Source organism: Dama dama, chromosome 6 (genome assembly GCF_033118175.1).
Source record: "Dama dama isolate Ldn47 chromosome 6, ASM3311817v1, whole genome shotgun sequence".
NCBI lineage: Eukaryota > Metazoa > Chordata > Mammalia > Artiodactyla > Cervidae > Dama > Dama dama.
In genome coordinates, this window is record NC_083686.1 from 2137768 (window position 1) to 2165563 (window position 27796).

Below are 27796 nucleotides of genomic sequence, written 5' to 3' on the forward strand. Positions count from 1 at the left end.
CTCTTCTTTTCTCAGCTATTTGTAAGGCCTCCTCAGACAGCTGTTTTGCCTTCTGGCATTTTCTTTCCTTGGGGGTGGTTTTGATCCCCCCAAATACTGTCAGTATTTGTAGATAAGAGGTGATGGGTGTGTGTACACGCCTTGTTTCTAGCTCCTTGTGTATTTTGTTTTTTTTAATTTTATTTATTTATTTATTTGGCTGCTCTGGGTCTTAGTTGTAGCATGTGGGATCTAGCTCCCTGACCAGGGGTCGAACCTGGGCCTCCTGCACTGGGAGCTCAGAGTCTTAGCCACTGGACCACCAGGGAAGTCCCTGTTTCTAGCTCCTTGTGTATTTTGACACCATTCCTTTTAAGCACACTAGGGGGCAGAATTACTGTGTTGGTTGGTTTTGAGATAAAATTACATCTTGTACTTTTATAAAAATAAGGTGTCTTTAGCATCTAAAGTTGGTAATTTTTGTTTTTGCATTGGTTAAACAATGACGGTAATTTCACCCCTGCACTGAAAATTGAAACCTTTGAATTTGCCCATTTCAGGTGTTATTTCTTAAAATAGGAACCGGTCTGAGTAATGGCCTTGTGTTCTCACTCTGTTGCCCCTCATGTTGGAGGAGGGGTGTGAGCCCCACAGTCATTGGCCTGCGTCGGATTCCATCTGGCACAAACAGACAAGAAAGCACCTGGTTTCCACTTCACAAACGCTAGGAAACCAGCTCCCCAGATGGAAGCGGGGCCTGGGGGGCGGCAGCGGGCTGACAGTGTGCATTGCTTTGCCGCGGGCAGGGCTGGGTCTCGCCTGTGGCCACCATGAGGCTCCCTGCTGCTCGCCGAGTTGTCCAGTCGCCCCGTCGCCTGCCCTTTCCCACCGCCCTCCAGACGCCTGCCCAGCTGCGGGCAGCATTCCTGGCCCCCTCGCTGCCTTCCTGCAAGCAGAGCTCGCTTCCGGGTGTTTCCAGAAGGGCCTGTGTTCCCCTGTATGTGTGTGCCAAAGTAGCATTTCTACTTTGTGGAGAAAGTCGTGTCCTCACGTCCCTGGGGTGGGTGCGTCTGGGACGGGGCGGGGAGATGGCATGTGGAGCTGGCTTCACGTCCATCCAGAGGTGGGCTAGCAGAAAGCGTGAATCCACTCTCTCCTGGGGGAGATCTTCTGGGCCCTCAGGAGGATGCTGTTGGGAAGCTGGAGCAGAGCCTGCCTGGGTCTGCTGCTGACGTGCAGGGCTGAGCGTGGGTGCCTGCCTGCCTGGCCACCTGGGTGGGCGTGCCATGGTGGGCGTGGGGGCCACCCGGCCCTCAGCTCGCTGAAGCCTGCAGACGGCCGTGTCCTGCCCGCCTGCAGGGCTGTGGCTCGGGCTGTCCTGGCTGCAGTGACCTGACTGCAGGCTGCGTAGGGGCTGCTGCTCTTTTGTGGGGTCGCGTCCACTGTCGGCACCAGCAAGGCTTCCTGCTCAGAGCCCCTGGAGAGCCTGGTCTCTCTGGGGAGGAGGGGATGGTGGGGCGCCTGCTTCCATGGCCGCTCGGTTAAGGAAGCAGGTTGTCAGGCTGGAGTTTCCTGAGTGCCAGGTGCCCTGAACGTGTGAATGTAGGAAGGAACCCTGCGTGCACCCCTCTGGTGTAAAAGCTTCATGTGACTGAAGCGTTGGGTCCCGACGAGCAGCGCAGACACGTCCCCGTAATCCGCTCTATTCCGGGTTGTTTCCAGGGACGTTCCGGAGGATCACCGCAGCTGCCTCGAGGCTCCTGACGGACGGCGCGGACGGCGGCTTCTACAGCCTGGAGAGCCTGAACGCGTGGGTGCGCTCCATGATCCCCACGCACCCAGCACTGGTGCTCCTCTGGTGTCAGATCCTGCTGCTCGTCAGCCACACCGACTACCGCTGGTGGGCGGAGGTGCAGCAGACCCCCAAGTACGTGCGCCCTCTCCCCGGCAGGCCCGCCCGGCTCCTGTGCATGGCTCGCGGCAGCCGGAGCTCGGCCTGGTCTTCCTGAGGCGTTGAAAGGTTCTGCTGCCCATCCCTCTTTCTTTCCGGGACACCATTGCAGGGAAATGTGGTTTGACTGCAGGCATTCAAAACAGCCGCTGCTTTTCACATGTGATTTCCTCCACAGGCTTTTGACACTGTTCCAGCTTTCGGGCCGTTCTTGTCATGCTGTGTCCCTCCTGCTGCGTTCTTGTTCTTAAATTGGTTCCAGAGCCAGACGTGTTGCAACGTCCTAACTTTGTTATAAGTTAAATGTGGTTCTGGTTATTCTTAGATAATGCAGTCATTATTTAGCAGCGTTTCAAAACTACCTTATTTTTTTGTCGTTCAGAAAGACTTACGAAGTATGTGATTATGGGTGGCCCTTTTTTTGTAAAAAGTTTTCAGGTCTGACTCTGATTTTAGGCCCCTCTTGCCCAGCCATGAGTGCGTATGTGGAGATAAAAGCTTTGATCACTGCCCCTCCCCGCCCCCACCCAAAACTGAGTCCCCAGGGCAGTGTTTCTGGAAGACTCTGGAGCCCACCCCCCCGCCACCGAGGAGAGAAAGCTTTGGAAACGGGGGGCTGCAGGGCCGAGGTCAGCCCCTCTCCGCTCGGTGTGTGAGACAAGCCCTGTTCTGTGAACCGTGGTGTGTGCGGAGGAGGAGTCAGTGTTTCCGGCCTCCGCGTGCTCACGGCGAGCTGGGGGAGCAGAGCAGTGCGTGTCTGATCTGCTTAGAGGACAGTTTAAGCCCGCCACGGTGGCTTCATGCCGTCAGAGTCTCTTCCTTGAGAGCGTCTTCACTGCGTGTAAATCTCCAGGGAGGGGGGGCCTTGTTCAGATCAGATTCGATTCACCCCAAGAGCAGGGCCTGGGACTCTGCATTTCTGCCCAGCTCCTGGGGTGGCTGGTGTCTAGTCTGAGGGGCCTGCTCTGTACCGGGGCTGTGTGTCCTTCCGAAGATTGTGCCTCAGAGCAACGAGGGCTTGTTCCAAGGACCAGGCCCACTGTTGGACCTGACACTTGGGTACTCAGGAATTGGGGTGCTGGCCTCTTGTGTTCTTGCCACCTGCCCAGAACAAGTCTGGGGAGTCTCACCACGTCCTCCCCGTCATACTAGGCAAACCTAGGTGGGGCGGGCTCTGAGCTAGCTGTGAGTACCTGTGGGTGCTGGGCAGGCAGACGGAAGTGAAACGGCACCCACCACCCTAACGGACCCGTCTGCCCCTCTGCAAAGCTTCTCAGCCACCCCCACTCTCTACCTCGTCCTCTGCCTCCTGTTGACCTGTGGGGCATGGTGAGGGCAGAGGCGGACCCAGAACGGCTTCCAGAGGAGATGGGAGGGCTGACCCCGGCCTGATGACATGGACAGCCTTCCACAGAAGGCTCGTGCGGGCTCTCCAGCAGTGTCGGACAGTGTCGTGGGCTGTGTGGAACTGAGTGTTTGGGTGAAAAGACATAAGGATGCGTGACAGACAAGTGCAATTCTGCGATCCTCAGTTGCATTCCAGATGTGGGGGACGAGAAATGACAATATTGGAACAACAGAGTGCATTCGATTGTGAGCTCTACATAACCTGCTGTTGCTTTTGGTTTTGAGTAGTTCTTACACCTGCAGGCATTTAGGGGCGCAGTCTCTTGACCTGCAGATGATTCTTGAATGGTGCAGGCCCCAGAACTGCATGTGTGTGGAGTGTACATGTGTGTGTGTAGAGCATGTGCATGTGTAAAGTGAGTATGTGTGTGTGTGTGTATGCCTGAGTACAAAAGTGGTGACTTACTAGTAGTTGAATCTAGGTGAAGAGCATGTGACTGTTAATTGAATTCTTCTTTCAGTTTTTCTATTGGCTTGAAAGTTTTCAAAATAGAAGTGAAGGAAAAAAGATGGGCCAGGGCCTTTAGAGAGCAGCTCCAAACAGTGGTGGGGAGGAGGTCTGCTCTAGAGGGAAGTAAAGTAACAGGAAATGGGGACACGAGAGTTTCCGGGTGAGAGGTCGAAGGTCGTGGGCCACCCCTTATGAAACAGAGCATTACCTAGAGTTAACGAGAGTGGATGGGCTTTGAGGTACAGACCTCAGCTTTGCGATGCTGATTTAGTTTTTGCAAGATTCTTACAGTCGAACTTAGGTTTTCCTGGTTTCTCTCCATGTGTTAGCAGACACAGGAAGCTAGTCCATCCTTGGTTCTTAGCTCAGTCACTGCTTCCTCGGGAAAGCTTCCTGATTTCTCTCTGATTGCTGAAGTCTCACACTGTCTGCTCTCACTCCAGCCTTTGCCTCTGTTTTGTGGCCTGTGTTGAGACTGTCGTTTGATATTTATTTGAGTGGCAATTTGGTTTCCCTCTCTCTCTCTCTCTCCCCCTTAGAATATAATCCCCACAGGGGCCCTTATTGTATTCCCACCACTAACATGAGTTAGTGATTTAATTACCCTGATAATAGAAGCAATAATAATATGTTGGTAAAGCCCTTTTACGTATAGATCACAAGCACTTATATAGCACCAAGTGTCAGCCAGGTATTGTTCTAAAGGCTTCCTGTTATAATAAGTTATTAAAACTCTAGTAATGCGTGTATATTACAGACGAGAAAGCTTCTTTTTCCAGAGAAGTTGGGTAACTTGCCGACAGTCACAAGTGAATACACATGTGTGCATGTGTGGTCCCCCTTGTTTATTTCACCTGTTGTAGCTTAAACTGTCGTCTCAGTGTGCGTTCATTTCTGGACTCTGTCTGCTGTTTCGTTGGTCTGTGTGTCTGGGTTTAGGTCAGTGCTGTATTGTTTTGATTACTGTAGGTTTGTGGTGTAGTTTGAAATCAGGGAGCATGATACCTCCAGTTTTGTTCTTATTTCTCAAGCTTGCGTTGGCTCTTCAGAGTCTTTTATAGGTTCTGTGTGAATTTTAGAATTTTTGGTTTAAGTTCTGTGAAAAATGTCACTGGAATTTGGATAGGGATTGCAGTGAATTTATAGACTGCTTTGTGTGTTATGGGCATTTTAACAATATTGTTGTTTAGTCATTCAGTTGTGTCCGACTCTGTGGGACCACATGGACTGTAGACCACCAGGCTCCTCTGTCCATGGGATTTCCCAGGCAGGAGTACTGGAGTGGGTGGCCATTTCCTTTCCCAGGGGATATTTCTGACTTAGGGATTGAACCTGCGTCTCCTACCTTGCAGGTGGGTTCTTTACCTCTGAGCCACCTGGAAAGTCCTTTAACAGTATTAATTCTTCTAATCCATGAGCAAGGAATATCTTTCCACTCTTAGTTTCTTTTATCAGTGTCTCAAAGTTTCACCTCCTTGGTTAAATTTATTCCTAATTTATTATTTTTGATGAAGTTGTTAATGGGATTTCATTAATTTCTCTTTGTGATAGTTTGTTATTAGTGTATAAAAGTGCCACAGATTTCTGCATACAGTAAGTCCCCTACATACGAGCCTTCAAGTTGTGAGCTTTCAAAGACGCACAGGTGCGTTCACGTGTTCAGTCCTGTAAGGGTCACGCGTCTGCGTACATTGTCACACGCGTGCATCGTCTACAGACGGTTGTGCTTTTGTGTGCTTGACAGTACTGTGTAGGGTCCAGTAGTATAGGGTCTTTATTTCAAGACCAGGATATCATCTGTGATGAGAGGGGAAAGCTACTACCCAGACATCACTGGATCATTTTTTTTTAAGGAGTAGATATAATTGAATCCAGCAAGGAACCGGAACCTGTGCCATCAGTATCAGGCATGGGTGAAACTGCATCTCCCGCTCCATCTCCTCTTGCTGACGATCCTTCTGCTCTACCATCTCCCAGCCCCTCTCCCTCTCCAGTCAGTAACTTTTCTTGTCTGTTCACTCAGGGCCAACCCCTGTGTGTCAACTGTTGTACTGTACTTTTCAAGGTACTATACTGTTGAGATTTCTTCATTTTTTGTATGTATTTCAATGTGTTATTTGTGTGAAAGGTATTTATAAACCTATTATGTTACAGTGGGCTTACAGAGCTGATGGTGTTAGTTGAGTACTTAGGCCAACTTTGTTGGACTTGGGAATGCACTTTAGAACAGAACTCTCTCGTACATGGGGGCTTACTGTATTGACTTTGTATGCTGAAGTTTTACTGAACTCATTACTTCTAACAGGTTTTTAGTGGACTCCTTAGGGTTTTCTATGTATAGTATCATCTCACTTGCAAGCAGTGAAAGTTATACTTCTTTCTGACTTGAATGCCTTTTATTTTTTTTTTTCTTGCCTTCTGTTATGGTTAGGACGTCCAACACTGTGTTGAATTAAAGTTGTGAAAACGGGCACCCTTGTCTTATTCCTGATCTTAGAGGAAGAGCTTTCAGCAGTTCACCACTGAGTATAATGTTAGCTGTAAGCTTGCCATATACGGCCTCTATTAGGTTGACGTACGTTCTCTCTGTACCCATTTTACTGAGAGGTTTTTTTTTTAATCATAAATAAATGTTGAACTTTCTTAAATGCTTCTTCTGCATCCGTTGGGATGATCATATATTTTTTATTCTTCATTTTGTTAACGTGATGTATTTCATTGGTTGATTTACAGATGTTGAACCATCCTTGGCATCTCTAGAATAAATGCCACTTATCATGATACGTGATGTTTTTAATGTACCGTTGCGTTCGCTTTGCTGGTGTCTTATTGAGGTGTTTGCATCTGTCTTCATCAAGGATGTTGTGCTGTAATTTTCCTTTCTTTGGTGTCCTTATCTGTTTGTTATGACGCGTGTCCATTTCCAAAAGTGAACGTGAATTACTAGAATTTGGGATACAGAGTAGTAAAAGTCATTATTTTTTTTTTTTAATCTGTATACTCTGCAGATATAGAACTGCTTCATCAAACTGTTACCGAAGTTCTGTACCCAGCCCGGTACATGCCGGCTCTCAGATGAGCCTGGGCTCCCAGGCCACGCGTCCTGGAAGTACACCATGGCTGCCACAGTGGGGTCTGCTCTGCTCTGCTCCTTATTTGGGGGACTGCATCATCATGGGCTTATCCTTTGCTTTCTACTGTCACGTGGACTGTTAAGGTCCTGCATATGCAGCCATCTTTTATTTGAGAAGATCGTTTGCTCTCAATAGCTGGCAGCATCTGTCTTGGGGCCTTGCCCTCCTACAAACTTTGGTTTGTCAACCAAATTTGGGTTGACATTGAACCTTCTTTGTGTCCACCGCTAATATTTTTGAATTGCACATTCTCTCATCCATCTTCAGAGGCTCTTTCCCTTACGGCAATACCATGGCAGAACACAGAATTACAGCTTGAATGTAGGTCACGTTGGGGCTGGCAGGAGGGCTGACTGAAAAAGGAAGGGTTTCTGTTGACGTATAATTTGTGGTGCAGTGAATGCACTCTTCCGTGCCCAGTGAGGTCAGGTCGCCCACCACAAGCAAGGTTCGGAACAGTACCGTCATGACAGGAGCTCCCGTTCCGGGTGCCATCACCCCTCCCCCGCGCTCCCTCGGGAACCGTCGCCCCGCGTTCTGTCTCCATGTGTAGCCTCTTGCAGAACGCCCTGTGGACGGAAGCCCGCGTCTGTACCCTCCTGAATCTGGCTTCTGTCACTTAGCTCAGCGAGTTTAAGGTTCATTCACTGTGTTGCACATGATACGTCAGAACTGGTTTCTTGTGATTGCTGCATCGTATCGCGTTGTGTGCATGTCCACTTACCCATTCTCTCGTTGAAAAACAGAAATGGTAATTAAAGTTTTTTTTAACCTGTAGAATTTTTTCTGCCAGTTCTCGTCCAAATGCTGAGATGTTAGTAGAAAAAACTGACACATTTCAGAATATCCTAGTCCTGATGTCGTCTCCATCTCTGCTAAGCCTTGGCTGATGAGGCGAGGGGCTTGCCTTACTGACCCTCGAGTCAGTTTGCGAACATGGCAACTGCTGTGTTTTAAAAGTGGTGGCCAGAATTGAGAATCTCAGAGTTCATAATTCTCATGTCCTTAGGGAAAAAAAAAAAAAGACAAGGTGAGAAGTAAACGTGAACTGAAGTGACCTTCACTGGTGAAGGGTTGATTTTGCAGAAATGCTTTTAATTGGGGTTTCCATGATAACACGGACACTGCGGGCATGTTCAGGGCTGGCCACTGAAGAGTGAAACATGGGCGTGGGGAGGTTTTCTTCTGGCTCCTGGCAGCTTTCAGGGTGTTCCAGAAGCGACAGCTGTGCGATCAGATGCCGCCGATGAGATAGGAGCACCGACCGAACGTGCAGCTTCAGGGTGGACTTGGCCTTTCAGTCGAGCAGTTTAGTTTTCTGCCTGTTAAGTCTTCTCTTTTCTTTAGTTTTGCACGTGTGCTTTATCCCATAGGTCAGGAGTAGATCACTAAGAGTGGGTCTTACACACATCATTCTGGTGTGGCCGTTTTTAAAGTAAATTGACTGCTTTACAACTGGGACGGAGCAATAATCGTCTTCATTGTTTTGAAAATAAGCCTGCTGCCACCTCAGAAACACCGTCAGAGCTTCTGTTGCTCCTTCTAGACGACGCAGCTTGTCCAGCACGAAGTCACTGAGTCCAGAGATGTGTGGAGAGGACGAGGATCCCGACGTGGCTTCCAAGCTGGGGATGTGCAATAGAGAAATCGTGCGAAGAGGCGCCCTTATTCTCTTCTGTGACTATGTCGTAAGTGTGCAAATGCCGGTAGTGGCGGGGTCCGGGGTTCGTGTGGGTGACGCCGCTACAGACTGACTTCCGCAGTTCCAGCGTCCCGCCAGTGAAAAGTTAAATTTGAATCCCGCTCCTAACTAGAACTAGAAATCAGACTCGGAGTCTGGTCCCAGGAGTTTAAGTTTGTCTGTAAAAGGCTGGGTCGGCTATCACTTGGAAAAGGAATTGGCAACCCACTCCAGTACTGTTGCCTAGAGAACCCCGAGGACAGAGGAGCCTGGTGGGCTGCCGTCCATGGGGTTGCAGAGAGTCAGACACGACTGAAGTGACCTAGCATGCATGGATGCATGCGTTGGAAAAGGAAATGGCAACCCACTCCAGTGTTCTTGCCTGGAGAATCCCAGGGACGGAGGAGCCTGGTGGGCTGCCGTCCGTGGGGTCGTACAGAGTCGGACGCGAGCGGCTTAGCAGCAGCAGCAGCACCTGCTCAGGGCACTTGCCCGCGGGCGCCTTTGTGGTCTCCAGGAACAGTGATGACGGAAAGAGACTACAAACTCAACTGAGTGGGGTTCTGTTTAAAAGTTATTTTAGTCTGTGGAAAAGGTTTTCGGAAGTTAATTGCCTCATTTCAAGTTGATTCCTGTTGGAATGGCATTCTTTTAAAATACAACTCTTGTAGGATTTTGACCATAAAACTACAGTCATCTCTTGTTTAACACAGTAAATTTGCAAAAACCAAATAAGCAAACAGAAGAAAATTAAACCTTGATGGTTGTTACTCAGAGAGAACCTGATGTTCCACCTCGTTGAGCTTTGATACTTTCTCCAAGAGGATGGAGAATGGCACCCGCCTCCGGAGCAGACATGAGGTGCTCCCATCCGCCCACACCCAGCAGAGCTCTTTTCTGCCGAGATCGCAGTTTGTTAATACTTACACTTTGCTTTACATTCTGGTTGTTGAAGTTGTTTTTCTGTCTTGTTCTTGTTTTCTATCTTGTTATACTTTTAAAAATAATTTGGTATAATTATATAATGCTGTTTTCACAGAAAAGTAAGAAAAATATAAGTTAATACTATCAAATTATCCCACATGAAAAGTATTAATCATTAACGTGATGGCAGAAAATTTATCTTTTACAATTTCTGCCTGGGATCAGGAATTATGATGAAAAGGCAACATACATATTTTAAAATGTGTATTTTTTATCTCCTTTATTATAAATCTTACATGAAATATCTTCCTTAAGGTCCATTGGATATGTGGACTCATTCATATTGTAGATTCAGAAATTCTATCAAAAAACTGTGACAATGAACAGGAAATTCCTTTTTTCCACTGACTCGTCACAAAGCTGGAGCAAGTGTAATTGGAGCGTTCCCGTCAGGAGGCCAGATGGAGGCCTGGAGGATGCAGGGTGCACCCTGGCTGGATGCCACCTGCCCTGGAGTCTCACATGGTCGTCACTGCCCTGGGTGCCCCACACCCCACGCTCCTCAGTCCTGGGGGCCGTGCTGCTGGGGTGCCCGTCCCTGGGGCCTGATGGATGTCACGGCCACGGTGTTTGGTTGCTGGGGGTGGGGGTCAGGCTCCGTGAAGTGTGTTTCGACCTTGTTGGTATCGCTGTTCAGACGCTAGGTATTTTCAGTGAGGGCTGTAGTTTGGAACCGGTTCTCTCCTTCCTGCCCCTCCTGGCCTCTTTTGTGGCGTCGCCCTGTGCTGCCGCCGTGTCCACTAGATGGTGGCCTCTCATTGCTGGCTTTGTCCTCAGTGCCAGAACCTGCATGATTCAGAGCACTTAACGTGGCTCATCGTGAACCACATTCAAGACCTGATCAACCTGTCCCACGAGCCTCCCGTGCAGGACTTCATCAGCGCCATCCATCGCAATTCCGCCGCCAGTGGCCTTTTCATCCAGGCAATTCAGTCTCGCTGTGAAAATCTTTCAACTGTAAGTCTCCCGGGTGCCGGCCGGTGGCAGTTTTCTCTGCCTGAAGAACGGAGCATTGGCATTTTTAATACTTTCTCAAAATTGTTATTTAATTAATTTTGGCTGTGCTGGGTGTTGGTTGCTGTGTGGGCTTTTCTCGAGCTGTGGGGTGTGGAGCGACCCTTGGCTGTGGCGCGCGGACGTCTTGCGGTGGCTTCTCGTGCTGTGGGAGGCGGGCTGGGGCGTGCGGGCTGCAGTAGTCGCAGCTCCTGGACTAGAGCAGAGGCCCCAGAGTTTCGGTGCACGGGCTGTGTTGCTCCTCCTGCATCAGGGATCGAACCCGTGTCTCCTGCGTTGACAGATGGATTCTTTACCACTGAGCTACCGGGGAAGCCCCTATTGGTTTATTTCTCCTAACCCATTCTTTGCACTGGACAAACCCACCGCCCTCGTCTCTCTCCTCCTCTCGCCCCGCAGCCCACCATGCTGAAGAGAACTCTCCAGTGCCTGGAAGGGATCCACCTGAGCCAGTCGGGCGCCGTGCTGACGCTGTACGCGGACAAGCTTTTGTGCACGCCGTTCCGTGTGCTGGCTCGCATGGTCGACACCCTTGCTTGTCGCCGGGTGGAAATGCTTTTGGCTGCGAATTTACAGGTACTAGGAAATAACACTGAGGGTTGACTTTTACTGGACACTTGGCCGGGCAGGTGGAACGGTGGACTGGTTCCCCCCCGCCACAGGCAGCGTCTCCACGGCCCCAGGGACGTGGGCAGCGCGGCTGCGTCGGCTCTTCTTGTGTGTCCGACATCGGTGCTTCTGTGCTTCCAGTCCCCCTCTGCTCCCGGGAGCTGGATGCAGCGTTTGTGTTTTGTAGAGGAGCACGGTGGTTCTGACCTCCCCTGCACTGCGCACACTGACGCGGTCTTGTCTCCTCTAGAGCAGCACGGCCCAGCTGCCGGCGGAGGAGCTGATCCGGATCCAGGAGCACCTGCAGAGCAGCGGGTTAGCACAGAGGTAACTCGGGGCCGGGCTCCTCGCCGTGGGTGCAGAGACAAGGGTTCGCGACGGTGCGGCCTCACAGGACGAGAGAGGGACGTGCGTTCTAGGTGGGAGACGGGCCTTGAGAGAGCCTTCGAAATGACCCAGTGTCTGTGTCCAGAGAGCAGGCCCGCTCTGCCGCGTTAGTGCCCGTGTTCATGCAGCCCTCACTTCCCGTCGGCTCTGAGTGCAGAGCCAGTGACCACCTCTGTCTCAGTGAGGGTCAGAACCTGTGATCTGATCACTGAGTAAGGCGGCAGAGCTGAGGCGCGTTACCCAGGAGTATATCTACAGCTCGTCAGCGTTCTCTCTCCATAGCAATCTATCACCTCATTTTGTCTGCAGGGCCTCAGAGGCCTTTATCAGAAATCCTGGTATCTGTCACATGAGTGTGTTTCCATCACTGCAGGATTAACAAAAGAGAGCTTTACCTTCTCTCTGCACAGCGGGGAAGCTGTGTGCCAGAGAGCTGGGTCCGTGTGCTGTGACTGCAGTCTCTGGAGTAGCAGTTGATGGTTTAACTCAGAGGGACAGGACTTGATGGGCAGTGTGTGGCCTTAGGTGACTCGTCAGTACGCAGTGACTTACATTGTAGTCTGCATCAGGATGTTGTTCTCAAAACAAGTGACGGGAGGTCAAACTTTCTCTTTTCATCCCTAGACGAGGAAGAATAAAAATGCCCTGTGCCAGATGAGGTGATTGTTTATGAAATGAGTGTAGATGGGTATAAATTGTGTACTATGTGGAGATTAGGTAGGTTTTGTGCACTGGGATCTCACCTGACCTGTTGTGCTTTACGAACAACGCCTGTGTTAGCTGTTTGGTGTGTGTTCCCTGCTGCGCTGTTTGGTGTAAATGAGGTTTCTGAAGGATGCTAACGGGCCATGTCTCTGTGGTTGTTACCCGTCAGCTGAGCCTGACTTTGCATCGTGAGTTGTGTGAGCGTTGATGAGAAACAGCTCTGCACAGTTTCAGGCATGTCTCACCTCGCTGGAAGAGCCCGTGTGGCTTCTAACCCATGTGCGATTGGCTTCCAGACACCAGAGGCTCTACTCCCTGCTGGACAGGCTTCGTCTCGCCACGGCACCAGGGTCGCGTGGCCCCACGCCCCCGGTCACGTCCCATCCCCTGGATGGGGACGGGCCCCTGGCACTGGAGGCAGTGAATCCTGACAAAGTAAGTGTCTGTGTGTGACACCCAGGCCCTCGGGTCGCTGAGGACTGCTGTCCACCCTGGCCGTGGGGTGGCTCAGGTGGCAGGCCGTCCGGTGCCCAGCACGGCCCCCGAGGGCGCTCAGCCGGCCCTGTTTCTTGCCGGCGATGGGTACAGCTACATCAGTGACAGGGCCGTGCAGTCCAGCCCTGGCCTTTAGCAGGGGCTGAGGGTCAAGTGGTCAATGGAGAATCGGAACACGGTGTCTGCGGCCCACCCACCGGAGCTGTCTCCTCTGCTTAGGCCTGCTGACCTGTGCGTATCCACCCCCGACCCGCGGGCCCTGGTATCACCCTCCTCACTCACCCTCCCCACTCACCCTCCCCACTCACCTCAGAGCTGGGGCCCGTTCAGAGCCCTGGTAGAGTGGACCCCAGAATCCAGCAGCCCAAGCAGAGACTAGCGAGGCCCGGGCTGCAGTTCTCAGGCATGACTTCTCCTCACGTCCATGGCACTGGCCCTGGGGAGAGGGAGCAGAGCAGACCTCCGGAGGCGATGGGTGCGATGCCCAGCAGGGTGGGCAGAGGTGGGCCCGCTGCCCTCGGGGCACAGCTGAGGCTCAGGGATAGTGGCACCTTCAGCAGATGAGGGGAGGCAGTGCAGACAGGTGACAAGTCCGTTCCCATAGGAAGGCCTGCGAGGTGGAGAATGGCCGGTATCCAGCTTTGCTGAGGGTGTAGTCACGGCCTGGGGACGGCCCGGTGTCCTTGGGTTGGGCTGTGGGATGTGAGGGTCGGTCAGCGTGGAAACACGGTGGTGGTCAGGTTGAAGCCACTTGAGAGCCCTGCGCAATCCAGCCTGCCGTCTCCCCCTCTTCTGCCCAGGACTGGTACGTGCGGCTGGTGAAGTCCCAGTGCTGGACTCGGTCAGACTCTGCCCTGCTGGAAGGCGCAGAGCTGGTGAGCCGGATCCCCGCGGGTGACCTGGGCGCCTTCATGATGCACTCGGTACGGCGGGGCCGGGACGCCAGGGCCCTGTGTTGCTTGTGTTGCGCGCGTGGGCCTGCTTTGTTCCACTGTTGCGTGATCTGCTTTTGGCGTGTACCCTTCACCTTGTGCCTTAAAGGCAGAGAACCTGATCCAGACAGGGCAGCGTGTGATCCCAGCCCCCTGAGAGTCCTAAAGGGGGGAGTTGTGTTTAACTCACCCTTTCACGCAATTAAAGGAAGTAAGTTATAAGTGTTAGTCGCTCAGTTGTGTCCAATTTTTGGCAACCCCATGGACTGTCGCCCGCCAGGCTCCTCTGCCCATGGCATTCTCCAGGCAGTACTGGAATGGTTTGCCATTTCCTTCTCCAGGGGATCTTCCCAACCCAGGGGTCAAACTTGCATCTCTTGCGTCTCCTGTGTTGGCAGGTAGATTCTTTACTACTAGCTCCACCTGGGAACCTGAAGGAAGCAGGTTCCCTTGAGTTGTAATGAGTTCTGACTGCTTGTCTCGTGCTCATGAGAGGCGGTATCAGGATGGTGTCATGGTGCGTGATTTAATAGACTCTTTGATGATGTTCTGGCAATTAGGAAACCCCTCCCTGCATGGAGTAGGGTCCCCTCCTGCACCCAGTGCATGCAGGGAAGCCCCCGCCCTCCCGAGGCGTCCTGCAGGCTGCTGTGTGGTGCCAGCCGCAGCCTTGGCGGGTCCCTTCTCAGACCTCCTGGGACCAGGAACTGATAAACCTTTCTGTGTCGTGGTGCTGCCTTGAATAGACCAAGTGGGAGTGAAGCAGGGGCCCAGGGGACAGTCCAGGTGCGATATGGAGAGCCTCAGGGTGCAGCCACGGAGCCGCGTGTCCCCAAGTACTGATCCTCCATCAGTGCGAAAATAAATGCTCCGTGGAAAAAGAACAGGAGAAATCAGTGTGCTAAAATCATTTTAAGAGCCATTCAGTGAAAGATGATTTGCTGGTAAATGACAAGCTTGCTTAATAACCGATTTATTGAATTTTCCAAATTTGCTAATTAGACTTTTAACAGCTTTAAAGAAAGGCTCAGCTGTAACGGCTGTACCAGAGGGCTCAATTTGGTCACTGGTGATGACACGCTTTTCTGAATGTTAACTAAAGATTGGCCAGAAAGATCCTTAAATGGCTTTCAAAAGCTGGCAGAGCGCAATACAAATTGAAGCATTATCAAATGAATGCCGTTTTTCCAATCAAACTTGCCACATTCCCATGCCTGCTATGGTTTCTTTCAGCTGCTTTTGAAATGTCACTTGTCTTTTTCAAACATGGGGGATGTTTGGTGTTCCACTGATTTCCTGGGTGGCACATCAACTTGATTTTGTATCTGTATCAGTTAAAATTCCATCATACTAAATTTTTGACTTCAGATAAATATGAAGGCAGAAACGCCTCTTGAAAATTAAAGTACCAGGACCTCCCTGGCTGTTGAATGGTTAGGACTCCACACTTCCACTCAGGAGCGTGGGTTCCATCCTTGGTTGGGGAGCTGAGATCACACATGCCTCATGGCTCAGCCAAAATAAGTAAATAAAAATTGAAGGACCCAGTAGAGTCCAGAAACATACCTCACTGATGGGATGTTGGACGGGGGTGTTCGGTTATCTGTGAAAGAAGCGGGAGAAGACGCCAAAGAACACGTCTCTGACGCCCTGCTTATCTGCCGTCTCCGAATGTCCATGTTCTGCCCTCCTCTGCTGTGTGTCTCTTGCCCAACTAAACGTGTGTCACAGTCATTGTTCAACCTCTAATGCCCCACCCAATTCAGGAGTTCAACCTGAGCCTGTTGGCTCCGTGCCTGGGCCTGGGCCTGCGTGAGATCTCAGGGGGCCAGCGGAGCCCCCTTTTTGAAGCAGCTCGCACGGCGACTCTGGACCGCGTGAGCATTGTGGTCCAGCAGCTTCCCACTGTCCACCAAGCTTTCCAGCCGTTCCTGCCTGTGCAGCCCACCGCCTACTGGAGCAAGCTGGATGACCTCTTTGGTAAGTAAACTGAGAGCTCCTCTTCCTTTCATAAAGGGCGGCAGAGCCAGTGCCAGGCTTTGCACCGTGTGGAAGTACAGTGGGCGCTGTGGATTAGCCCACTGCTGCATTCACAGAGGCGTCGGGAGCCCGCTCCGGGCCCGGGCTCTGCATGTCCTTGGTGTGTTTCCTGCTTTGCCTTTCTTTGACGTGGCCCAGGTTCCAGGCCCCGAGGAGCGCAGTCTCGGCCTTGGGAGCGCGGGGCCTGGGCGCGTGGGACGGCGGGGTGTGTGCAGGGTGCTCCGGGAGCCGTTTCTCCAGCCGTCATCACATTTGCGGGGAAGGTCAGGCCTCTGCTGGGGGTCATCCACCCACGGGCCTCCCGTTTCAGGGGACGCTGCGCTGTATCGGACTCTGGCCGCCCTGGCCCGGGCCCTGGGCCAGTACCTGCTGGTGTTCTCCCGGCTGCCCAGCCACCTGCACCTCCCTCCTGAGAAGGAGAGGGACACCGTGAAGTTTGTGGTCATGACTCTCGAGGTAAGCCGCAGCTCTGGAACTCGGGCCCAGAGCAGCAGGAAGTCTGAGGGCGCCGCCCACGGAGGGAGGAGGCCCCTCCGTCTGAATCCCAGCACGGTGCTGGCCTGCTGCCTGAGGCCCGTCCTTTCCGCGGTGACCATGTCCCGCGGCACGCCCATCGCCGCTCTGCTGAGCGCGGTCACGCCTCCCGTCGCCCCGTTGTGCAGTATGCCTCGGGAGGTTGGCAGCAGCCCCCCTCGTCTCTGCCTCTGAGTTGTGGGGATGCGGGGTGGGTGGGCTCTGAGTCAGACCTAGACCTGGCCTCCTGCCCGGGGTCTCCCAGGTACCAGATGGGGAGGCCTTGTTCACTTATTTGTGAGTCTGTTTCCTTGATGCCGAGATAGTTTTTTCATTTAGTACAAACCATCCATTTAATATTTTTTCCAGGGAGAAAAAGTCATGTGTATTCTAATTTTAGATACTTAAAAAGTAATGATCTGAGAAATTTGTTATATTTTAAATTGAGCAATAAGCCTGCTATTTCAGCTGTGGGGAATTGACCGTTCTATTTGGTGTTAACACTTATAAATACCCCCAAAATGTGTGCACACGGTGGGGCATGGTCCTTTCATACGCCTTCTGAGAAGGGTCCAGCCTGCATCCTGCGAGGCAGACACCTGAAGAGTGCCCACACCCCCGCTGCCTGGCAGCGGGGGGACAGCGGCGTGCAGAGGGCACTCGCACGCGTGTTCCTGGGGTGACCAGCCAGGCCCTACTCGAGCTACAGTGCTGTGGCTCGTCAGGGGTGGGGGCCGCAGGAAGACTGGCACACAGGCCCCTGGTGACCATACAGAGGCCGCTGCCGTTGTCACGGACAGGGCGGCCCTCCCTGCTGCGTCCCGTTCAGGACTCGGTCCAGCCCTGTGAGGGCTGTGGGTCCCGTTTCACGGACGAGGGAAGCCGGGCTGAGAGGCTCTACCTGCTGGGAAGCAGCCAGCCCAGCCTCGCTGTCGGGTGCAGCCTCCGTGACTGCGGCTGAGGCCAGACCCCGGGCTGTGGGGCCCCCAGGCTGGGGGCTGGGGGAGCACCTGGCCCCGCGGCCTGAGTGGTCAGAACCAGATGCCGGAGGCTGAAGACAGGGCAGCCAGATGAGGCGGGCGTCCCCCAGTGAGCAGGCGGATCAGGGTTGGACCGGAGGGGCTGGGAGTGGTGGCCCCAGAGCTGTGGCTTCTGAGGGAGGTCTGTACGTGCCCGCCAGTGGGCCCTGGGGCAGAACGGGGCGTGGGGCCTTCCTTCACACGACCCGCCCCACAGGCGCTGTCGTGGCACCTGATCCACGCGCGGGTCCCGCTGAGCCTGGACCTGCAGGCGGGCCTGGACTGCTGCTGCCTGGCCCTGCAGCTGCCCGGCCTCTGGAGCCTGCTGGCCGCGCCCGACATGGTGACCCACGCCTGCTCCCTCATCCACTGTGTGCGGTTCATCCTGGAGGCCAGTGAGTTTGAGACCGGGGCATGCTGTCCTTTGGCCCTTGAAGCAGTAATCAGTGCCGCGGGGCTAGTCACAGCAGTTATTTGCCACCTGTTCTCCAGGTGCTGAGTTGGGAATCGGGAGTGAAGAGGTGGAGGAATTATGGGCCTTGCCTTTGTCTCCAGTCTCCTGGAGTCTGCACTAGAATTTAACTTGAATTTGCTTTTGTGTAGATTTGGAATTTCAGCTTTCATAAAAAAAAAAAAAATGCGTCTAATTTACGGCCCTTTGATTTCTGGTCCTAGTTGACTGTTCCATTCTTTGAGTCCTAAATCACCATAAGACTAATAAGATTACATTAAAAAAAATTACTTGTTTTGTGTTATAGTCAAAATGCTTGTTTCTATACTGCATTAATTTTTGAAATAAAAGTGTCTTTTTCTTTTCAAGGGACAGTGTCCTTAATGAGGGTCATTAGCCAAAATGTTTTTAAAATTGGATGTTATAGTTTACATGTGAGAGGGTGTCTTGATGTTTTGTATTTTTAAATTAAATATTACAGAGTGGTATTTTGAAGCTTCATTGTTTAAATTGTTTTCATCTGTGCATTTGTAGTAACATGAAAAGGAAGACCCAGGGAGTGATTCATCAAAGCCAGGCTTCTTGGGGGCTCCAGGCGTGCTGTTAGCAGTAATGATTCTTGAGCTGTCTGATAGAAGCCCTCAGGGTCAGAGGTGGCAGAGAGCAGGAGGGCTGAGGAATCCAAGGGTAGAAGTTCAGATCCTGGTGCATTTCGGATTAACCTAGAGATTGATACCTGAGTCTAGTGGGTCTAAAATTGTCCCAAGTTGATTCACTTGGGAAACGTTCATAAGGCTGCATGAATGTGAAAATCTGAATTAGGAAGGAACGGTTGACATACTTTGGAACTCTTCTGTTTGTTCTGTTGTGATTTTAGTTGTGGTGCAGCCTGGGGACCAGCTTCTTAGTCCAGAAAGAAGGACGAGCACCCCCAAGGCTGCCAGAGAGGACGACGTGGATTCAGACACACAGAGTACGTCTCAGGGTCGTGTCCCTGACCTCGAGTCTTCGGGGGCTTGAGATTCATTCCCGGAAGAGGCCTCCTATGTGGTTGGTGTGGACGCGTGACCTGTCCTTGGCTGTGTCCTGCTCGTCCTGGAGCTGGGGGCAGCGCCTTCTGCGCCCCGCTGCAGGCATGCTCCGCCGCCTGGCTCTCCGTGACCCCACACCCCGCGGGGTGTCCTGCTCAGTTGATGGGGCTGCAGGAGGGTGAAGTAAACGCGTCCACGTGAGGCACCCACGAGCAGTCACGTCTCTGGCGTGTGTAGCTGGTGGTGGGCTGTGCCTCCCACTCTGTGGGGCCGGGCAGGTTGGGGGCGGGCGGCGGTTTGGTGTGTGTTTTGACAGAAGGGTCCTCTCTCACGGGGGTGTCTGCTCAGACCCTCAGTACATCGCTGCAGCCTGTGGGATGGTGGCTGAGATGGTGGAGTGCCTGCCGTCGGTGTTGGCCTTGGGCCACAAGAGGAACAGCCGCACACCCGCCTTCCTCACCCCGGTGCTCAGGAACATCATCGTCAGCTTGGCCCGCTTGCCCCTCGTCAACAGCTACACGCGCGTCCCGCCCCTGGTGAGTCAGGCCCTCCCCTGGCACAGGGCGGAAATGAGGCAGGCTCTCCGCAGGCCCCCGACTCTGGGGTCCCTGCGCAGGAAGCCAGGTCGTGACCGCTCTGGTGTCCGCTGACAGGGGCCGGTGCGCTCCTGTGTGCAGTCAAGACACCCGTCTGGATTCCTCTATTATTAGAAATACAGAAACAGGGTGAGGGATTGCATGACGAAATAAGGTGATTTCTCCCACAGTGCCAGATGCAATTGTAAGGTCATCAGGCCCGTCTGTTTTGTGGGAGAGCAGAGATTACACCCCCTCGCGTGCCTCCCTGTCAGCAGGCACCCCAGGGTGGCCTGGGGGTTTGACACAGTCGCAGCTCAGGTGCTCTTCCAAAGCTGGCTTCGGAACTGGAACCAGGCTCCAGTGGGCCTTGTTAAAGGGACCTGGCTCCAGATAACCGGCAGGGCCTGGGCGAGCAGCGTGTAGGCTGTGGGGGCTGCTTCACTGCCCTTGCACCCCCAAAGAGAGAGAGCGGCCGCGGGCTGCAGCCAGCTGGGGGATGGTGGGCCGAGACCTGAGGCAGGCGCTTGCTGCTGCCTGGGGCGGGCGTGTGCCAGCTGGTGGGGCAAAGCCTCTGTGCGCGCGAGCTTCTGTGGTGGTTGCTCGGAGGAGGCGGTGGGCCCTTGGCCTGAAGAGGATCTTGCTGTGGGAGGGGAAGAAGTCCCATGCAGGGGCCCCTTCTGAGGAGAAGCCCAGTAGCTGCTGTCCCGAAGCCACCGTGGAACTGGCAGTTGCGGGCAGTGCTGGTGCCCGGCGCCCCGGAGGAGAGCTGAGGAGCTGGCACTGCCCTCGGGCCGTCACTGCAGGTGTGGAGCCAGCTCACCTTTGGGCAGGCATGGGGAGCAGATACAGAAAGTCACGGTCCAGAGGCCCCGATGTCTGGCCTGCACAGACCATGCCCCGTAGATGAGGCTCCTTGCGTGAGCGCTCCACCCCATGTGGCTCCTCGGCCTTCATCAGGACGTGCAGGAGGGTCTGGGGGGCACGTGAGGGGCCTCGAGAGCGTCTGCCAGAGGCCAGGGCGCTGGAGCTGCTGGGCCAGGTAGCCGGCCTTAGGGGTCCAGTGCAAGCCCTGGCCGGACACTTGCATCCTCCACGGCCCGGCTGGGAGCTGGGCTTCTGCTGCTGGAGCAGCGCTGGCCGACGATGCTGGGCTCGGAGAGCTCCCCGCGTCCACTGTGTCTGCAGCCAGGGAGCCTCAGGGAGGGAAGGCACGCTTCCGGGCGCCCTCCCCGTCCGGCCACCCTGCCTTCACTTTTTCTCTCGCTCCCTCTCAGGTGTGGAAGCTCGGATGGTCGCCTAAACCCGGAGGGGATTTCGGCACAGTGTTCCCTGAGATCCCCGTGGAGTTCCTCCAGGAGAAGGAGGTCTTCAAAGAGTTCATCTACCGCATCAACACACTGGGTAGGCTGGGAGCCGGGGCGGCAGTGGGGTCTGCCTTCTTTTATTCCAGGGAGGAGTTGAGGCAGGACACAATCGCGTGCGTGTGTTCTGTAATACATACAAAGCTGTCACAATGACGAGTCTGTGTGCACGTGTGTGTGTGAGAGCGTTTCTTCCCACGTGTTCGCATCAGGTCAGGCGGTGCCCTTGTGATGGGTGGTGCTGAGCGGGTTCAGCCGTGTCTCAGCACCTCCGCTGGAGGGAGCAGTGGTTGTCTGTGGGAGCCGCCTGCGACCGCTGCCGCCCCGGTTCCAGTCTGCCAGACGGAGCAGTGTGCTCACTGAGGCGGGGCGGGCAGCAGACCCCAAGGGGACAGCGTCGGGCTGCGAGGCAAGCCACGTTGACCCCCAGGACTGCGGTTCTGCCGTCCATGACGTGGGGATCGTGGCTGTTGACACAGTTGCTGCAGCCTTAGAGGCAGAAAGGGGCCCCTGACGCACGGCGTCTCAGTCAGCAGCAGGGCCCCAGGCTTCCCTCAGGGCGCCGCCTTGCTGCCTGCAGCATAGCAGACGTTCACCCTCTCGTCCCCGTGTCGTGGCTGGGGGTAGCCCTGGGGCGTGAGGGCTGTCGTCGGCAGAGCCTGCGAGGCTGCGCCTGGCAGGGCGACTCCACCCCGGCCCCATGTCGGGCCCCTCTGCCCAGCACCCCGCCCCTTGGCCTCTGCGGGGTCTGTGCTGCTGTGACGCTGGGCCGGCGTCCTCACTGCCTCCTCCCCTCCCTGAAGCGAGCGATGACCCCTCACCCTGTCCACAGTGAGCCCTGAGCAGCAGTCTCAGGCCGCTGCCTTCGGAACTTCTGTGCCCTCTTCCCCGGCAGCCCCCTGCCTCCCCCAGCCCAGCCGGACGCCCACTCCTCTGTGTCTCAGGTGCTGTCCTGTCTGAATTGTCAGTCACCGTGCAGGACCGGAGACGGCCTGTGGCTTCTCCTGACGCCTGATGGCTGCTGACCATTGTCCTTTGTCCCTTCTCTTTTCCTCCCGTCTGAGTAAGCACATCTGTCTGGACCTCCCGTCTCAGCTTGTCTGTGTGTCTGATCCAGACCTGAATCAGCTGGTCTGTCTGTCCACATGCAGGTTACCAGCGAGCTCCTGACGTTTGAGGCTTTGGTTTTCTGTTCTTGGCACCCCGCTCTTGTCCCTTGCAGCCCTGATTCAAGTGGCACGGCCCCCTCCCCTCTAGGGTCACAGCCCCCGGGATACCCGCTCACCCAGCAGCATCTTGAGAGCGGCCCCTCCGGGACACCCTCCTCACGGCCTGGACTTCCCCACAGATTACACCCTGTCTCCACCTACCGTCCTTCCCGAGGGGGTCGGGGCAGCCATTGCTCTAAGCTTTTACGCCGCTGCCCTGAGGTAGAGTTCACATGCCAGCCTGTCCATCCGCTCACGTGTGGTTCCACGGTTGAGGCTGGACACACCTGCGCAGTCTGGGGGTTTGACTCTAAGTAAGGATGTCCCAGCCTCTGCTGAGCCGGGCAGAGGGCACTCTGACCCCATCCGAGCGTTGCCCGTTCGGACATCCACACGGCAGGGCCCAGAGAGCGCTTCACATCAGGCTGCCTGGGCTGAACTCAGCCGCGTTGGTCCTCACCGCTGGGCTCGGCCGGCAGTGAGGCTGCATCGCAGCACCGTCCTGAGGCTCTGGGCAGTGGCTGTGTGGGCACCTGGCCAGCGAGAGCCGGAGTGCCCACTGCCCTGTCTCACAGAGAAGGCGGAACAGCGGGGACCCTCTGCCTAAAGCAGCGCTCGCGTTTCAGGGTGGACCAGCCGCACCCAGTTTGAGGAGACATGGGCCACCCTCCTCGGCGTCCTGGTGACCCAGCCACTCGTGATGGAGCAGGAGGAGAGCCCCCCGGAGGTAAGGCGCGCGAGGGCTCGCTCGGCAGCACCCCGCGCGTAGGGGCCGGGCGCAGCACGTCCTGATGGGTGTTCCAAAGGTCTGGGTGCTGTAGATTCATGACCGGGAGGCGTTTCCCACAGCGTGCTGCCTCCAGGTCATAGGATTATGTTCTTCTTAAATATTTCTTGTGTTCTGTTTCTCAGTATTCAGGTATGGTGTGTAGCAACACTTCATCAAAAAGAAAAGATATGTCTTAAAGGTCACACATAATTGCCAGTGTTCATTTCCCTTGACTTGTTTTGCAAAAACTTTATCGGGCTTGGAGTGTTAATGCACATTATAGTACTTTAATGTTAATAGAAGACATATTCTGATAAAGGAAAGCCTGAAATGTTAAAAGCCCTCAGATACACGTTCTTTAGGTAGGAGGTGTGGTATGAAGCAGCAGAAATGGCAGTTCAGAGAGTATATATGTCAGACGTCACCAGGGGTGACTTTTGCCGGAGTGGAGCCAGCAGCTTGTCGTATGCAGGGCTTCTCAAATTGGTAAGGAAATTGAGGACAGTTTCTTAAAAAGTAATTCCTATTTGGAGGTTTGTGCTTGGAGGAAACCTGGCTTTGAAAAGCAGCCATTTGCCCATCAGATTTATCTCAAATCACAGATGCATGTGGATTCTGGTGAATTTAGGCAGACGCACTGGGACCCCGGCCGGGAAGGCGACGTCCGTCTGTCCCGCTCAGGGCCCATGCCCGCAAGGCCGCCTGGCCGGGCAGCCATGGGAGAGGTAGCGTGCTGCCAGCGCGCGCCGTGGTGACCTGGGGCTCTCCTCCTTCCAGGAGGACACGGAGAGGACCCAGATCCACGTCCTGGCTGTGCAGGCCATCACCTCCCTGGTGCTGAGTGCGATGACTGTTCCCGTGGCTGGCAACCCGGCTGTGAGCTGCCTGGAGCAGCAGCCCCGGAACAAGCCCCTGAAAGCCCTTGACACCAGGTGGGCCCGAGAACCGCGTCTCCGGTCACGGCTGCGTGGGAGCAGGGAGGCGCCAGGGTGCCCTTTGCTTTGCTGCCAGGGTGGTTTGCTGGCTGAGGCTGATGACCTGGCCTCCAGGGTCAGGGGCCGGCTCCGGCGGCGCTAAGGGGGCACCTGGGCGGGACCCGGGCGCCTTGGCTGTGCCGTGGTTGCTGGAGGCGAAGCTGGGAGCCTAGGGGTTCACTGTGAAGATTCTGGAGGAACCGTGTGGCGGTAACCTTTGCTCTGAACTTAGGTTTGGGAGGAAGCTGAGCGTCATCAGAGGGATTGTCGAGCAAGAAATCCAGGCAATGGTTTCCAGGAGAGAGAACGCCGCCACTCACCACCTGTACCAGGCGTGGGACCCCGTCCCATCTCTGGCACCGGCCACCACAGGTTCCAGGGGGCTCGTGGGGACGTTGGGTCGTGCGGGGGTGTCAGCCTGCACCCTGCGCCCGTGAGCATGGCTGGACTGTCCCAGCACCAGGGTGGGGGCTCGGGAGGGCCCACCCTCCAGAGAGTCGTCAGGGCTGCCGGCTGGGTGGGCGCCTTGTCAGCGGTCACTGACGCTCCAACTTTTGCAGCTCAGCCTGTTCCCATTCAGTGTGGTTTGTTACGGAGAACAAGTGATAATTCCACATCAGCCTGCCGGCCCTGCCAGCTTCATATGCTGTGTGGGGATAGGACTCCCCACTGTGGGGACACTCAGGGCCGTGCGGGGACACTCGGGGCCGTGGGGGGACACTCGGGGCTGTGTGGGGGGACGCTCGGGGCCGTGGGGGGACGCTCTGGGCCGTGGGGGGACGCTCGGGGCCGTGGGGGGACACTCGGGGCCGTGGGGGGACGCTCTGGGCCGTGGGGGGACGCTCGGGGCCGTGGGGGGACGCTCGGGGCCGTGGGGGGACACTTGGGGCTGTGTGGGGGGAAGCTCGGGGCTGTGTGGGGATGCTCGAGGCTGTGCGGGGACACTCGGGGCTGTGTGCGGGGACACTCGGGGCCGTGGGGGGACACTCGGGGCTGTGTGGGGGGACGCTCGGGGCCGTGCGGGGACACTTGGGGCCGTGGGGGGACACTTGGGGCTGTGTGGGGGGACGCTCGGGGCCGTGCGGGGACGCTCGGGGCCGTGCGGGGACACTCGGGGCCGTGGGGGGACACTTGGGGCTGTGTGGGGGGACGCTCGGGGCCGTGCGGGGACACTTGGGGCTGTGTGGGGGGACGCTCGGGGCCGTGCGGGGACGCTCGGGGCCGTGCGGGGACACTCGGGGCCGTGGGGGGACACTCGGGGCTGTGTGGGGGGACGCTCAGGGCCGTGGGGGGACGCTCGGGGCCGTGGGGGGACGCTCGGGGCCGTGCGGGGACACTCGGGGCCGTGGGGGGACACTCGGGGCTGTGTGGGGGGAAGCTCGGGGCTGTGTGGGGATGCTCGGGGCTGTGTGGGGATGCTCGGGGCTGTGCGGGGACACTCGGGGCTGTGTGCGGGGACACTCACGCGTCCTTGCCCCGCAGGTGCTCTCATCAGCCATGACAAGCTCCTGCTGCAGCTCAACCCCGAGCGTGAGCTGGGGGACATGAGCTACAAGCTTGGCCAGGTCAGTGCCCAGCAGGTGGCCAGCGGGGCCGGTTCCTCCCCACCCCGCCCTCTCCGTAACAAGCTGGCTGTCCTCTGTGTGTGTAGGGGGCTTTGTTAAGTAATTCAGAAACACGGGCCCACAACTGTTGTCTGGTGAGAGGACCAGTTTTGAATAGAGATCCCACCTCCTGGTTCCATTTTGTGCCAGGACCTCACCCTGACATCCCTCAGCAGCCAGGTTTCCTTTCTTTGTTCTTTTTCACTGTTCCCTTTCTTAGAGGCGCTCTTCTTCCCCCTCTTCAGCTGCTCCTGTGGGCCTCATTCGGGGTCTTCTGCCCTGGGACGGGGGGCGGTGCTCGCCTCAGGGACCCCCAGGCGGGACCTGTGGCCCGGCGCCCCTTGCCTCCGGCGCCTGAGCCCGGCCTGTCCCGTGTCCCCTGAAGGTGTCCATCCACTCGGTGTGGCTGGGGAACAGCATCACGCCCCTGCGAGAGGAGGAGTGGGACGAGGAGGAGGAGGAGGAGGCCGAGGCCCCAGCACCGCCGTCCCCGCCCACGTCTCCGGTCAACTCCAGGTTCCCTCTGCCTTCTGTCCAAGCGAGCGGGAGCTCCGATGAGTCCCTTGTTTGGGGGCCTCTTGAAGTGAACCTCTCATCTCTTTTGGGGGAAATTGCAGGAAACACCGGGCTGGAGTCGACATCCACTCCTGTTCGCAATTTTTGCTTGAGTTGTACAGTCGCTGGATCCTGCCGTCGAGTTCCGCCAGGAGGACCCCCGTCATCCTGATCAGTGAGGTGGTGCGCTCGGTGAGTGCCCTCCCCGCCCCTGCAGTGCCCGGCGCTCCTGCGGGCTCATATCACCCGCCCGGGGCCCGTGCAGAGGTGTGGGGGAGGTTGTAGTGCGTTTCAGGCCAAGGGAGGAGCCGTTTGCACGGTGCAGTCCGGGCAGACACGTAGCACCCGCCCAGCCCAGCGGCCGCGTCGTGGAGTCGGCACGTGACCGTCTGTCCAGCAGCCAAGCACCGATTCGGGCGGTGGTTGTCCAGGGATTGGCCAGCAGAGTCCTTCACATCTGGGGGACCGGAGGGGACGCGGGGCGTGTAGATGCCTGTGGGCAACACCCGCCGGTCCTCGCAGTGCTGAAGCCACACTGAGAGGCTTTGAAAGTCACCCACTTGTTGCCGGCCTGTCCCCGGGCCGCCGTCCAGGAGGAGGGCCGCCCTCCATCACATGAGCTGCTTCTGTTCTGTTTACCGGAAGGCGTCTCCTTTCCGTAATGACTATTTTTTGAAGCCTGTTTTTCTCAGTATTCCTTTAAAGGTTTCTAGATTGTTTCGTATTTGGTCAAGTCGATATTTTTAAGAACCTCATTTTTAATTTGTAATGTAAGTTGCAAATTGACTTATCAAAAAAGTCAACAAACTACAAGGAATACTAAAGATCTTAAAAAACACAAGTTACTAGAAATTCTTGGTGGTCCAGTGGGTAGGACGCAGCACTTCTACTGCTGTGGGCCCAGATTTGATCCCACAAACCACGTGGCATGACAAAAAAAATAATTGTTTAAAAATAGCCATGATAATATAAAGTTTTTAGTTACTTTGCATCTACCGTCTGGCTCATCAGCAATCCCTGGGTTCTCATGCCTCCTGTGTGTTCAGTCAACTTCCGGTAACTTCTGGAAAATACCACCGTGCCAGTGGGAGGGCACAGGAGAGAGGGCCAGGTCGGGTCAGCACTGTTAAAAAAACATATTTGACCTCATGACCCCAAGAGGCATGGGTGCCTCCACGGGTGGCCTGAAGTCCTGCTGGCTGAGTTGTTCAGCTGCCAGGGGCCCCTGAAGACCAGCCAGCCCCCACCTCCGACACTCCCGGTGATCAGGGTCTTCCACCTGGTCAGAGCCTGTCTTCAGATGTAATGTGAGAAACCGGGCACTGTGGGGAGACAGAAGGAATCATGGCCAAAGCACTGACTTCTGAGCCAGTCACCCGTTCCTCCTTCGCGGCTTTGGGAGCTGGGCTGGCAGTGGCTGCAGCGTGTGGGGCCCCAGGGAGATGGCGGGCACCCTTCCCTCCTGGGCCCAGGCTCCAGTGCAGGTTTGGCTCCAGGGTTTGGGACCCAGAGTGACCTGCCCCCTCCCGTCCACGTGTCCGCCTCCAGCTCCTCGTAGTCTCGGACTTGTTCACGGAGCGCAACCAGTTTGAGATGATGTACCTGACGCTGACGGAGCTGCGGAAGGTGCACCCCCAGGAAGACGAGATCCTTCTCCAGTACCTGGTGCCCGCCACCTGCAAGGCGGCCGCTGTCCTCGGGATGGTGAGCGCAGGGCGCCCCACGGCGCTGTGGAGTGGGGGTGCCAGCCGAGCCTCCGGTGGGGCTCCCGAGGCCCTGGTTCCTGAGGTGGCAGGGCGCCTCCGCCAGGGGCTCGGCTGTGCCTGTGGGGGTCAAGGCCAAGTCCTCCCGCCCTTGCCGTGGCCCTCTGGGTGTGGCGCCGGAGGTGGAGGCACCAGACTCCGGGCTGAGGGGCCCTTTTGTCTCTGCGGGAAGTTTCGCTGCTGGGCTTATTCGCACGGTAA

At 55.6% G+C, this 27796-nt stretch overlaps 1 protein-coding gene across 1 annotated transcript in view; it reads left to right on the forward strand.

The window, feature by feature from the left end:
• HTT (huntingtin) overlaps nt 1-27796 on the forward strand; it is a 127945-nt gene that overhangs the window by 91944 nt on the left and 8205 nt on the right. The window contains exons 41-60 of the mRNA XM_061145410.1: nt 1702-1906; nt 8469-8610; nt 10365-10544; nt 11001-11177; nt 11461-11537; nt 12599-12737; nt 13598-13720; nt 15496-15709; nt 16080-16225; nt 17519-17696; nt 18630-18725; nt 19132-19319; nt 20636-20762; nt 22557-22657; nt 23477-23631; nt 23906-24045; nt 25156-25238; nt 25663-25793; nt 25895-26024; nt 27381-27536. Coding sequence (XP_061001393.1) covers nt 1702-1906; nt 8469-8610; nt 10365-10544; nt 11001-11177; nt 11461-11537; nt 12599-12737; nt 13598-13720; nt 15496-15709; nt 16080-16225; nt 17519-17696; nt 18630-18725; nt 19132-19319; nt 20636-20762; nt 22557-22657; nt 23477-23631; nt 23906-24045; nt 25156-25238; nt 25663-25793; nt 25895-26024; nt 27381-27536 — 2888 coding nt within the window. The remainder of the gene's footprint in view (nt 1-1701; nt 1907-8468; nt 8611-10364; nt 10545-11000; nt 11178-11460; nt 11538-12598; nt 12738-13597; nt 13721-15495; nt 15710-16079; nt 16226-17518; nt 17697-18629; nt 18726-19131; nt 19320-20635; nt 20763-22556; nt 22658-23476; nt 23632-23905; nt 24046-25155; nt 25239-25662; nt 25794-25894; nt 26025-27380; nt 27537-27796) is intronic.